Below are 13,461 nucleotides of genomic sequence, written 5' to 3' on the forward strand. Positions count from 1 at the left end.
GCATGAATGTTAGTTAGAGTCTGATGGTGGCACCTTGCATGGTAGCCTGTCATCAGTGTGTGAATGGGTGAATGATATGTAATATACTACTGATTGTAAGTCGCTTTGGATAAAAGCGTCTGCTAAATGACTGTAATGTAATGTAATGTAAGTCAGTGATGTTGCTATTGGTGACACTCAAAAGTAACCAAATCCATTTGAAACAAAACTTCTTGTTTAACACTTTGTTTAGAAAAGAATAAATAAATCTCATATAACATCTCGTATACCTGGATCATTCACCATACATTTAATTGACCAGAGTTGAAAGCCCTGCTGGGACTTTTCAAGTTTTCTATGACAACAGGAACCATCTGGTCTGTCTGAACAATTACTTACTTACTATTTACATCTTGGGGTTTTACAGACTTAAACAACGCCTATTCTATGCCCTACACAGTCTGCTGAATACCACCAATAATTAGAACTAACACTGATAATGCACGCTATGATCGTAACAATAAAAACCCAGACAGCAGCTGCAGCTATTTAGAGGGCAGAACATGCAATCAACACACAACATATTATATTCAGATTCCTGAGGTCTAGCTCCTCGCCCCATAATATGTTGCTATTTGGATGAGCGCGTCGTCTCCACCTTTCTAGCTACAACAGCTACTTAGAAAGGTAACTGACTGTCACACACACCGTCGCTTACTTGACACATTGGGCTTTGGTGCAGTGTGAAGAACAGATGTTGTCCTTAATACTCTGGGAGATTCTATTGGACTTACTGTATTAGTGTTGGAGTTGTTTTTGAATTTCTGTTTAATATTCCAACATTTTTCCAGTTATTGTAATTTTCCCCTACTATGGCTGTGATTTCTCTCTGAGGAGGGGTGGGGTCTCTACTTGAATTCTACCCTGGTTTCCCCTCTCATGTCCTGATGTTTTTTGGAGGGCACAGCTTGGGCTGAGCCAGAATCACAAAACACAAATTTGCCTCAGAGGGCTTTACAATCTGTCCAAAAGACGACACCCTCCATCCTCAGATCCTTGACTCAGATGAGGAAAATGTACTTTAAACAGAAAACAAATGGGGGAGAAATCTCAGTTAAAGAAAGACAGGAGGGATCCCTCTTCCACGACGGACAGACATGCGATAGATTCCAAACGTACACAGATTATGGATCGGAGAAGACATCAGAAACCCTCTTTACTTTGTGCAACATTTACCATAAAGTACATACAAACTTGACTAATGTCTATGGCCCGAGTCCAAGTTCTCCCTCTATCCAAACACTTTGCAAACACGAACATGTAATAATAACTTTCTAACAGACACAACAACTGCCCGGTCCATCTATAGAAATAAAACTGTCATCATTGGAGACGTGAACCAGGCTTTGTGAGGCTACAGACTGTTCAAGGCTCTGCCCACAGTGGTCTGCTTATCCAGCTGTCTGTCTGGATAAATTGGCTTGGCTGGAGGCATGAAGAGACTGTGGTGAAAAAAAATACATTCCAGGCTCACAGTGGATGAAATGGAAGCAAACTATAATGTGTAATGAAAGCACTCCGGCTCCAGCAGTCCCTTTTAATGAATGAGCCTGAAACTGAGACAAAAAAACCTAAAACCTACATGCAGGGAGCATGTTAGCAATCGTGCGTGTGCAAAAACACACACTGGAAGAGGACAAAGGCAGTGACGCTGAACTCTCCCCTGTTGTTTAGAGGTGAAACAAAAAGGAGACAAAGATGATGTTCAGTCATGATGGAAAATCAATAACTAATCCACATGGATTACGGCAAAGGCACAAGGTGCTCTGGTAACAAGTCCCACATGACGGAGTAAGACTGTGTGACATCATGTGAAAGTGTTTGCCCAAGAAGCGTGGGCTCAAAGCAATGTCATGAAGCAGAAAGAGGAAAGAGGAAGAGGCGTGCAGGTGCCATGTTTAGCACAAAGTACATCTTATACAGAGCAGAGTAGCTTATAAAAGCTGAATTTATCAAATATTGTGGCGTTGTTAGAGGGTAACCTTGAGCTTCTTAGGCCTCATTACGGGTTGGAAACTGAGAAAAAGAGGCAAGTAAGACGGAGAGAGCGTTTGATCTCCTCCCACTTATATATTTCTCCTAGGCCTCAACAAGTTGAGTTTTTTTTGGCTTGAGTGAAGGTTAAAAAAAAATGCATGGGTGGAAACTATAAGCCTGTGAGTAATGTATGTAAAATACCTTTGCAATGTGGAGAGAAAGAGAGAGAGAGATGTACACATCAAAAGTATTTTTACTGTCCATCTGGGGGAGAAAAACAAGTTTTGAATGTATTAACAATTTGTGTTATTGATGCATTATGTAATTACTTGTCAATTGTTGAACTGGCTGCACGTTGGCTTGATAGGACGTAGTGTTTGAGCCCAGAGGAGCATGTCAGTGTGACTCAGTTTGGTCTAATTGTGTAAAGAAGCTCAGCTCTGCGAAGAGTGGATGAACAGCGAGAGCTCCGATGTGGCTCTGGGTTGCAGAGGCTGGCTCAGCTGTAATGAGATATAAATGAGATGTAGGGTAATTTAGGCCTGTGATGGAGGGAGGGAGGGAGGAGGGGGAAAGGACAGGAAAAAGGAAGGAAGAAGAGGGAAATGTAGGGAAACACCAGCTGTTATTCCAGGTGATCCACGAGTTGGAGACACATCTGTCCTCGTAACCCAGAGTCCCCTTCCTCTCCATCACGGTCTCCACCCTTCTTTCCTCCCTCTACACCCGTTTGAAACTGCCTCTGGTTCCTGATGTAGTACTCTAGTCGAGACTCAAAGGCCCTGCACACCCATGGTAAACCCTCACAGGACAGTTTCATTATGTTTCCATGATTAGAGCTCTTCACAGGACTCTGTGGGTCTGACTGTGCTTGGCTGAGATCTACCTCACCCTCTCAGTTTATTGCACTGGTTATGACAAAATAATAATCCTGATGTAAAAAAAACAAACATGGATGTATTATGTTTTATTTATTTTAACTGGAGACCATCTTGCAATAGGATCCCACCAGCTCCAACTCCAAATAGGGTAAGGGCCATTATATCGGGTGACCCAATGTCCAATTCTTCACTTCCCAACCTCCTACTTCTGGCACCCTTGCTTGGATCACACCCATCTTCAAACTTTGCCAACATTTTTATCTCAATAACACATCTATTAAGTTTCGTGCTCCATCATCACAGACAGACAGACAGACAGACAGACATATAAACCTGGCAAAGTAACCAAAGGCGCTTCTGTGGTAGTTCCCGCTACAGTGTGAAACAATACCAGTGTAGCTCTCGTGGCTAATAATGATGTATATGGTGCTATATTGTCAATTAATAGTATTTTAACTGTCAAATGACAGACTCTCCAGACAAAAAACTTGAATTGTACTATGAATTAATCAATCTGTCCCATCCAACCCATATAGTGTGAAAAAAAACCCTGTGTTGGTGAACACACATTTCAGCATGCCTAACCAAGAAAAGCACAGGTGCAGTTGAAGACATTAAAAATCGAGCGATGCCATTCGGGTGAGCTAGTTCCAGGCTTACTGGGAGAGGTCGAATTGGTTTGACCTGTGCTTTTCCTGCTATGACAAAGTCAAAAATGTCTGCTGTGAAAAAGATCTATACTTTTCCACACAGATAATAAAACTGGTCTGTTACTCAGTTTTCCTTTCCATTACACAAACTCATTCCAAAACCCAACTACATGCACCTGGTTTTAAGCATGACTGTCGGCCAAAGCTGGCAGAGGGTCTGATTACACGTAAGAGTTGTGTATTTGACCTTTCTTACGGCAGACATTTTGACTCGCCAAACACAGGTGCAGCTAATAACTTCACTAATTGCTGCATTTGATTTTTTTGTGTGCCAGTTTCTGGGCTCTGGCACGGCTCATGCTCTATCACGGTTAATGAAACACATAAAATGGAACAGAGCCATCGTTAATGTTATTAGTTACACTTGTGCTTTTCCAGCTATGGTGAGTTAAAAAAGCTGCTGTAAAAAAAAAGAAAAAGGCCTTAAAGCACTGCGTATAAAGTTCAAGAGGAGGGAGTTGGCACCTTCAATGGACACTTCATCTGAAACAAACACACACTCATGAATTGATGCTTGTGTGTGTCCATCATCAAGTCATCAACTCTCACACTGGGTTCAGTTTTTCTGCATCACTTTAGGAGACGTTTTATTACCACTTGTGTCTTCTCTCTCTCTCCTCAGTAGGAAGGTTTTTGTTTACCGTTTTTGAAATATGCAAGGCCTGAGTGAGGGAGTGAGTGTGTGTGCTTCCCTTAATATTTCCCGAGGAGTGCATTTGGGAGACTGTTCGTCTCCAAGTGGGTACATACACATGCGTCTACACATACACACACACACACACACATACGCACAAGCCTGGCATATTTCAAATATGAAAGTGCATTTCAGCTAAGAAGTGGGAAGTGATTTATAAAAGGCTTTAGGGAAAGGCTTTCTACTGAGGATAGAGAAAAGACATGGCAGAATAACTCTTCAGAGAGAGAGTGGGAGGGTGCAGCTGAACCAAATGTTATAGATAGCAGAGCAATCGGTTGAGGATGAATATCATAGCGGCTGATCAGAGTACAGCAGCTCAACATTGTGCTTACAAAGTCATCCTTGAGGTTCTAACAATACAGGAAGAAAAATAATACTGAAATGAATGTCATTGCTTTAAACCCCCATAAACTGCTGGTTCCCGACTGTTAAAAAGTTGCTATTAAACCAGTGACAATAGACGTTTTATCGTTGTAAAGTGGTGTGCTCAGCTCTCCAGGGCGCACATTAGCTGACGAATGTGATATGAAGCGAGGAGCAGAAATTGGTAACAATGTAAATGCTTTTATCTTTGTTTGACAAAGCTCATGTGGTTCAGCTTCAGCTTGGTGGGAAGTAGAGTTTACAGTTAAAAGTTGTCAATGGCGCTGAACATGAAGTCTGCAAGTGTCAGTGATTTGTTGTATAAAGTTCTGAAACACGTGACTGCTCTTGCATAACTTCACACGCAGCCTTCAGCCAAGAAATAACCTGCTGCTTTTTCCATCGAAGCCAACAGACGTTTTGAGTCAGACAGAGCTTGATCGTCTGTGTATGCTGCATTAGGACTCATTACACCTTTGCAGTCCCTGCTCATTTAAACATACTTACTTTAAATGACCAATGGAGCCACACATGAGAATCCACTTCCACAGTAGCAGATATCCTACACCTAATGTTGTTAATCAGCAAACATTACCACTCCACACTTAAGGAAAAAAGTCCAGTTCTTTCTGTAAATGACAGATTTGAAACAATCTATTTTAGATGCGGAAACACAACCAGCCTTTGGAAACAGATCCAATCTTAAACACTGAGCCTTTTTTGAAGAAATCTCTACATTGAATTTCCTTCGGGTCCTCTAGTGTTTTCTTTCTTTTAAATAATCTCAACACTTCGCTATGCCTTTAAAGGAAAATAGCCAGAGGGGTAAAAAAAAACTATTGCACCCAAAATGAATCAAATTATTAGGATATGAACGGAGTACGAGCTAAAGCTGCATTTCTGTAGTGAATACATCTACATAAAATGTTGCAAAATGTGATAAAAGGACATCTAACGTAACATAAAAGCCTGTTTAAGATGCTTCTAGAAAGAGGTAGAACTACTTAATATAATAAATAAAGAACTGATTCTTGTGATTGGGCAACCAAATTGCAGAAAAATACTCTTCTTTTCATGACAAAATCCAATCTTTACGTTTCTCGCCTCATAACATTTAGATAGATTCAGAGCAAGGATGACTGTAAATAAACGCCCATTTCCAAATCTGTCAAACATAATGCTACACTATCTTTGCCGGTAAAATTGAAACTTTTCAACACATAGGCGTCTGTGGTTGTGGTTTAGGTGTAAGTTTTGGTACCTGGCATGAGTTGCTGTCCAGTGATTCCTATGGGAGGCATCCCCAGGTTGTTCATGGCCGTCGCCCAGGCGTTGGGGTCTGACATGGGCATCGTCATCGAGTTGGAGTCCATCGTCATGTTACAGATCCCTTCTGCAGAGAGACACACAAGGAAAAGTGGGGGGCGGAGAGAGGGAGTCAGTATCATTCCTGTCATCTATAAATCACCATGATACAGGGTCATGCCAGAGGAGGAGTCGTGTTACGGTCAAGACTAAGACTGGAAGATTGCTTTCAACAGTGTGCTGCTGTCCTAGCATCTCCGAGCTGCCTCCTCTCTATAAATCCTCCTTTATTTCTGTGTTCTGTCTGATGGGAGAGGAGAGGGGGAGCCCACTGTGACCCAGCAGTCAGTCTGACACCAAAAGTGATTTCAACAACACTGTCATTAAGAATCTGTTCATCACTTTCCGCACCGAGGTCTAACAGCCCGGCCTCTTGACACTTCCTGTCTCAGAGTCCACTGGATCTGCTGTTCTATGACTGAAAAGAAAACAGTTTGGATTATTTAATAATTTAAAAAACAGCAATGGGTTTATTTATCTAGACAAAATGTAAGCCAACGACTACTCCAGTGAAAGATCAGAGCTTCCATTTGCAAGTCAGAGTAAGAAAATAATACGGCGTAAAACAAGATTATCATGGCACTAAGCATAAATCCAGATGCTATCAGGCAATTGCCAGGCGCTCTGGTTCTAAACCTTGGAAAAATATCCAACTTACCGCGACAAATACACACAAATACACACGCACTCGCACACGCATCACATCAAACTCACAGCCACAGACTCATGGTTTACTGCCAAGTGTTGCATAATAAATCAAACACATTTAGAGCCCCCATAATAAAAAAGAAAACGCTCGCAGTAAAGTCGACACGAACGCGTCTTGAATCCACCAGCGGCTCATTCTCCCCGTCTGCAGTCTATTTCACAGCTCTAAATGCTGCGATGCTCTCTCCTCTGGTCGACCTCTTTCTCTCCACCAGACCTGTAAATTGCTGACTGCCGGCTGAGCCAAGCTGCCCTCTTCTCTCCTGATGCCAAAGCCAACACCACTGTTAATAATGAGAAGCGCTGCACCCTGCACACACTTCACACCCCAGAAGGTCCGTAGCAGAGCCTACTGTGGAGGTTACACTCTGCTCTGTGAATAACCCTGTGTGTCTGTCTGCACAACCACTACATTGGTATTCCTGGTCATTCAGACACAGCTGGCAATGTGCAATAATGTTATTTGCCTATTTGACTTCCTCTCCGAGCTACTAATTTCCGAGCTGTCCGCTGTCACTGCCACGGAGAGGGCTGATAAAACCGCCCGCGTCTGTTTGTCGCTGTGATAATGCCGCTGACGAGGACTTCACAGGCTTGTTAACTAGCACAGCCCTATTAGCTGGGGACACTTTCGAGGACTTCAAATGAAGGAAGAGAGGAGTGGTGGGGAGCAGGTTTATGGCATTTTTATTACGGTTTACAGTGCATTTACTGCCGCCACTGCAGTGCTTATGGACACACGCACTCAGGGTTTGACAGGTGATGTCCTCAGCCGGAGTTCACTTGCTTGGCTAAACAAATAATGATAATGGGAGTTGGGGAAAAAAGACATAAATATGTGGATAAGATATCATGATATAGAGTTCAACATGGCTTGGATTTGGCAGGTGTAATATTGAGATAAATCCTACATTTCTTAAATTCTGTGTTACTGTAATATCTGTATGTGATAGAAGCTTACTTGAGTCTTTGAGTTCAATAAAATCAACAAGTCTTTTGAAACATTTAAACAAGAAATTATTATTTTCATTATCGATTGCTATTTGGATTTGATTTTACTTGAATTATGTGTCTTGAGGTCGAGATGACTTCAACAAATTGTTTGCGTTTGGACTGTTTACAATGATGTGAAACGGAGAAGCATCAAAACCTCCTGTTTTCCAAACTTTAACCAGCAAACATTTGACATGTTTGATGGATGACAACCTTCATTTTTTTTGAAGCTTGCAGAGTTTGTCTAGCTTATCTATAAACGGTTTTCCCAATCAAATTTTCTCTATCAGGATATATATTAATCCACTGATACACCAGGACTGAATAATAATCATCATAATAAATCCATCAGCTCTGTCTATCTTGGACACATATGACTCTTTGTATTTTAAAAAGTCGTTATTCTCCACAAGACCATTTGTCCTCTCATCTAATCTACTGAATTGAGTGAAAACACAACACGGCATCGGCCTTTGATGGGAAATCATTCAAGGTCAACAGCTTTCCAAAGACATTTCAGCACAATCCTTTTCTTTTCATCGCTGGGGGACATGTATTGACTACGCAGGCTCATATTCATTTGACTGGATTGGTCTTGGAGGTGTACTCTTAGTGCCGGGTTAGTTTAAGTCCTCCACAGTAGCCTTCAGACCCTGCTGACAATAGTCATACACCCTTCAGTTCATCCGTCTGCTCCTGTGCTCCCATTCATTTAGTGCATCCATGTTCTTCACACACACACACACACACACACACACACACACACACACACACACACACACACACACACACACACACACACACACACACACACACACACACACACACACACACACACACACACACACACACACACACACACACACACTTTCCTTCATGAATCAATTATACTTGTCAGACTTGCAGCTCTGTGCGTCAATCACTGAAGGCTTTTGATTTTGGTGCGTCAAAGTGACCTTGAGGGCTGAAGTCAGCCTTGGCTCGCCTTAAAGGAGCCATCCCACACCATGACATCGATAAGTAGAGCTGAGGGAGGAATAGCAAACAGCTGCTGAGAATATCAACAAAGGTGTACACTCATGTGCGAGCAAACCACCCCTGCACACAGAAGTTAACCTTGCCAGAGAGGGGGAATAGGAGCCAGGGACAATACTGCCAATGAGGGAATCAATGTGGGTAAATATTTTGAACTGAAAACATGGATTAGAGCATTCTGCTTTACTGCTTTGAAGCCTGGAATAAAAAAGTACCTAATTGAGTCCCCGCATTTCAATGTTTATTCAAAGGTCAAATGGTCAGAGAAAGGTAAAAGAAGGGCGATTGGGAAAAACACAAGCTTGGTTTAGGTTAACTTGAAGTAATATATATGTCACTTCAAATGATATAAACTGAACAATCTAATAATGTGGCGCTTAGACCTCATGACACACAGATCCGAATGTCTCTACTCACAGGATGTCAACATTAAGAGTCTAAATGCAATGGGTCGGGTTGTAGTTACCAAATCTACAGACTTTAAAAAAACAACAACATGAGGACAACTCAATCAGCAAAATTACATGTACTGTATAAAATATTAGAAAAGTAACAATGAGGTCATGTCCTTATTCAAAATGGGATTTTAGGTATAAAGCTGAAATGGTAACTCAAAAAATGCAATATAGAGCTGAAATGATTAGTCGATTAATAGATTCATCTTTTAGAGAAAAATAGAATCGACTGGCGACTATTTTGATCAGTTGTCTCGGTCCTTATTCAAACAAAAATGGAATATTTCACAGGTTCCATCTTCTCAAATGTGGATATTATCTGATTCTCTTCTTTAGCCTTCTATGATATGAAATATATTTGCATTAAATGCTGTTGATTGGACAAAACAAGCAATTTAAAAAAAAAATGTGGGAACTTATGATGGTATACATGGTTTACATTTTTCAACTCTACGCCAGTATCACTATTCATTTCTGCGTCGATATTGCCCAGGGCAATTAAAGCGATAGTGTTTTTGATTCAGCTGGAGTCCACGCCAGCCCAAGGCTGTCCTGAAACACACTCTCTGTGGGCTGTGACCGGCTTTTAGCTCCCCTAAAAGCTCCCCCAGGAGGCAGATAGGAAATTAAGTCATTTTAAGGCCCATTGGCTGTAAGACCCAACAGCAGGCAGAGAGATGCTAGGGGCCATTTAGTCTAAAATGCACATGGTTTTAACAGCTAACTACAGGTTTATTACAGCCCCCAGAGAGCGAATTGAAGAGGCTGCTAAAAGATGAGGGACGGTGACAAAAAGAGAAAGAAAAGGTCGCTTTTTAAACAGACAGATGTGATGCTGATGGGACAAAATGACAGAACGAAGAGTGAAGTTGAAAATGGGAGCCACCTCAAATCAACTTTCATCAGTGCAGCAATGAATACAAGCACAGATACCTGATGATAGTCATTAGCACAAAGTAGGAATTGCCAAAACCTACAATTAGTGCATAATATAATGTCATCGCTGATCACAATGTGGCGGAGCAGACAGATGAGCTTAATTAAGTTTTAACAATTCTCCTCCAACCAATGGGAAAAAATGAAACAGGAGGAAATGTCTGCCATTTTCCATCTGTAAGGATGTGTGTAGTGCCCTTGCATACGCATTGAAAGCACATACTGTAGAAGGAAAAATGCCTTCGGTGCACAATTGCTAACGGAGAGCGAGCGCCTCTTTGACCTTAATCTCCTGAATGCAGGTATGTACGTTTGTCACAAGTGTGTTTCTGAGAAGTGAGTTACTTCAGAAAGAGCCTTTCAGGGTTATCTGGGAAAATAAGTGTCCTCACAATGCGAGAAGACCATTAAGATGAAATATAGGCATCAGTAGAAAACCCTGTTTAGAGGACCATTTGTGCAGCTCATCTCTGGTGAATTATCAAAGCCTTGTAAAACCAGATAGAAATGTGCCTTTACAGATCACTATATTATTCTTCAATACTTACGTACCTAACATACACGTGTACACACACGTGTATGTTAGGCGCACACACACACACACACACACACACACACACACACACACACACACACACACACACACACACACACACACACACACACACACACACACACACACACACACACACACACACACACACACACACACACACACACACACAGTCTGTTCAATAATGTATGACCGCCCTTCTCTCCACTTCTTTGATCTGTTAATTATGATAAAACTGGTAGGGGTCTGGTGATTAGTGGTGGCACTGTGAAGAGTGCCCTGAGTGTTATACTACACCACGTCTCATTTAGGACCAGAGAAGAAAACAACAAAGTGAAGATGTAAAGATGACAGAAGAGGCCTTAAGACAGCCAGGCCTCATGGGAGATATATAGAATGTATATAGAGAGAAAGAAGTGTGAGAAACACCCCTCTGCCATTTCTCTTTCAATCACCTTGATATGTTCTGATAAATAAATGTGCTCATAAGAGCTGACTTCACGGAGATTGACAGAGAAAAATTGCAGCTCCTGCCAAGAAGGAGGCGGATGTTGACCACTTGTCACAGCTCATCATGGACTGTGTTGGTTGTTACTATGGCAAAACATTGGTTGCAAAGTTTTTGCTTTCCAATGTTATTCTCTTTGACTAACAAAGCCTAGTAGTAGGACAATACATATAGTGAAATAATATAAAATATCCTAACATCACACATACTGTTTTTATTTGACAGGTAATTAATACATTCCTGTCTGGTTATTGTATCCATAAACTGATATTCCAGAAAATGTAAAGTGTATATATTGATAAGGCGATATAAAATTACATACAGTATATCTTGATAGAAGATTTTATCCATGCTATCCATTGATACTGATCTACAGGTGGTGGTAACATGCCAAGAAACACACCAATGAACTAGCAAAGAATAAAGAAGACTATCAGGTAAACAAGCATGTAAACAAATACAGCTTTGCAAATGTTTTAGGAGTTTTTTGTTAGCTAGTCCTCAAGGATATACAGCGAGTGTAAATAGAAACTACAAGAAAACTCCACAGAAGTACCTTTATGATGGCAGTAATATTCCATCAGATATTACAGAAATGAATAGGTTACAGAGGCTAAACAAGGTGAGACAAAATGACCTGCCTGTTGAAGGGCTGAATGTAATATCATTAGTGAAACTAGAAGAGGGATGGCTTTATACGGTTACAGACAAAGTCATTTCATTAACCTCCAAAACTGGGTGAGAGACAACCTCAGGCATTTTCTTGCACAGAGAATTTCAATGGGACAGTGTCTTGGTTAAATTTTGTGCAACTTCTAAATGTGATCACAACGCTGAATCCCTTAAGACCTGATGAAAAAAAAAAAAAAAAGAGCTGCATGCAGGGACGAGGCTCTTTTGCAAATAAATCCATTGCAATTTGACGGCCGGGAGTGAATCTCTGTTGCCTTTGTGTCTAACAGGTGACCGTCGCTGTAATGAGGTGGCCGCAGCGCAGGTTGTCAAATCAAATTACCGTCTCCGAAATTGGATCGGATAAACTAACATGAGCCCATTCCACAGCAGAGGTGACTGAAACTGTGACTCTGTCAAAACACTAAAAGAGTAATGCATATTCCAACTCATTATAGTCCAATCAGGCGCTCACGCTCACAAAAATAAGTCCATTTGTGGTGCTCATGATTAAGTCCTGTGAGGCAAAGTGCACACAATCCTACACATCCTCCGCAGGAATGAGAATATTCATCAACCCGCTCATCTGACCCGCAGGAACCCTCATTGTAATATGATCAATTACATTCTTTACTTGTTCGACCGGATAAATAAATCCATTCCAGCAGATGCACATTGATATAGTATCTAGTAATGACAAGTTCAATGAACGCAGACCAGCTGCAAATACTGAAACTGCCAATCACCACAAAGCAGTCGACAGGTCAAGCACATAGGTAGCAGCGCTGTGTACTCACTGCCTCTGCTTCCAATAAACAGCTGATTTTATGTGTGTGCTTCACCACAGTGAAGAGTTCTGATCATGCGTTGACCCATACCGAGTGAGAACATAATCATATTTAAATGTCTTAGTTTTAGCAACATCTATTTACTTTTCCCATCTGTGAACATGCAGATTTTCACCCACCACCGAGTCCTGAGGTCAACGAAAGCTGCTATTGCTGCCTCAATGTTTATATTATGAGTGATAAAAAAATCAACCTTATATGCATTCATCCCAACAAATCACCCGCATTGAGAGGGATTGGATAATATACTGCTGACGCGATAAACCAGCAAATTAAAGCGGCTCTGTCATGACTCCAACAATCTTTGCTCTGCAACTACAGCTAAATGCCTAATTACAATTCCCTAGATTAGTTTAAACACTTGGCTTGCAAAATGCTAAAGAAGCCTCTTTTTTAAAATATTGTACGATTAGACTCCGCTATGACATCACTAGTGCACACCAAGAGCTGTAGAGCCATAAACCCCCTGACATGATAACCGTTTTATTTATCAATTCATTTATAGTATTGTATATCAATGAGAGGGAAAAAGAAAAACAGATGCACGGTGGACATCAGCATTTATCTCACCATCTTACTGAAGACTTTCCTCTGCAGAGCAGTAAACAGCCTCAATTCCTATTGGCTTATCAGGAGCTATTTTATACAAATGGAGCCGAGGCATTTGTGTTGATGTCAATGTTGTCAAGGAGGAACATCCGTTCCCGGACACCAGCATGAC

At 41.3% G+C, this 13,461-nt stretch overlaps 1 protein-coding gene across 5 annotated transcripts in view; it reads right to left on the minus strand.

Annotated features, from left to right (window-relative positions):
• The window catches only part of enox2 (ecto-NOX disulfide-thiol exchanger 2), a 157,272-nt gene that overhangs the window by 44,997 nt on the left and 98,814 nt on the right, over positions 1 to 13,461 (minus strand). For all 5 annotated transcript variants that reach the window (XM_054597611.1, XM_054597610.1, XM_054597608.1 and 2 more), the window contains one exon: positions 5,929 to 6,060. In XM_054597611.1, coding sequence (XP_054453586.1) covers positions 5,929 to 6,060 — 132 coding nt within the window. The remainder of the gene's footprint in view (positions 1 to 5,928; positions 6,061 to 13,461) is intronic.

Source organism: Anoplopoma fimbria, chromosome 4, assembly GCF_027596085.1.
Source record: "Anoplopoma fimbria isolate UVic2021 breed Golden Eagle Sablefish chromosome 4, Afim_UVic_2022, whole genome shotgun sequence".
Taxonomy (NCBI): Eukaryota; Metazoa; Chordata; class Actinopteri; order Perciformes; family Anoplopomatidae; genus Anoplopoma; species Anoplopoma fimbria.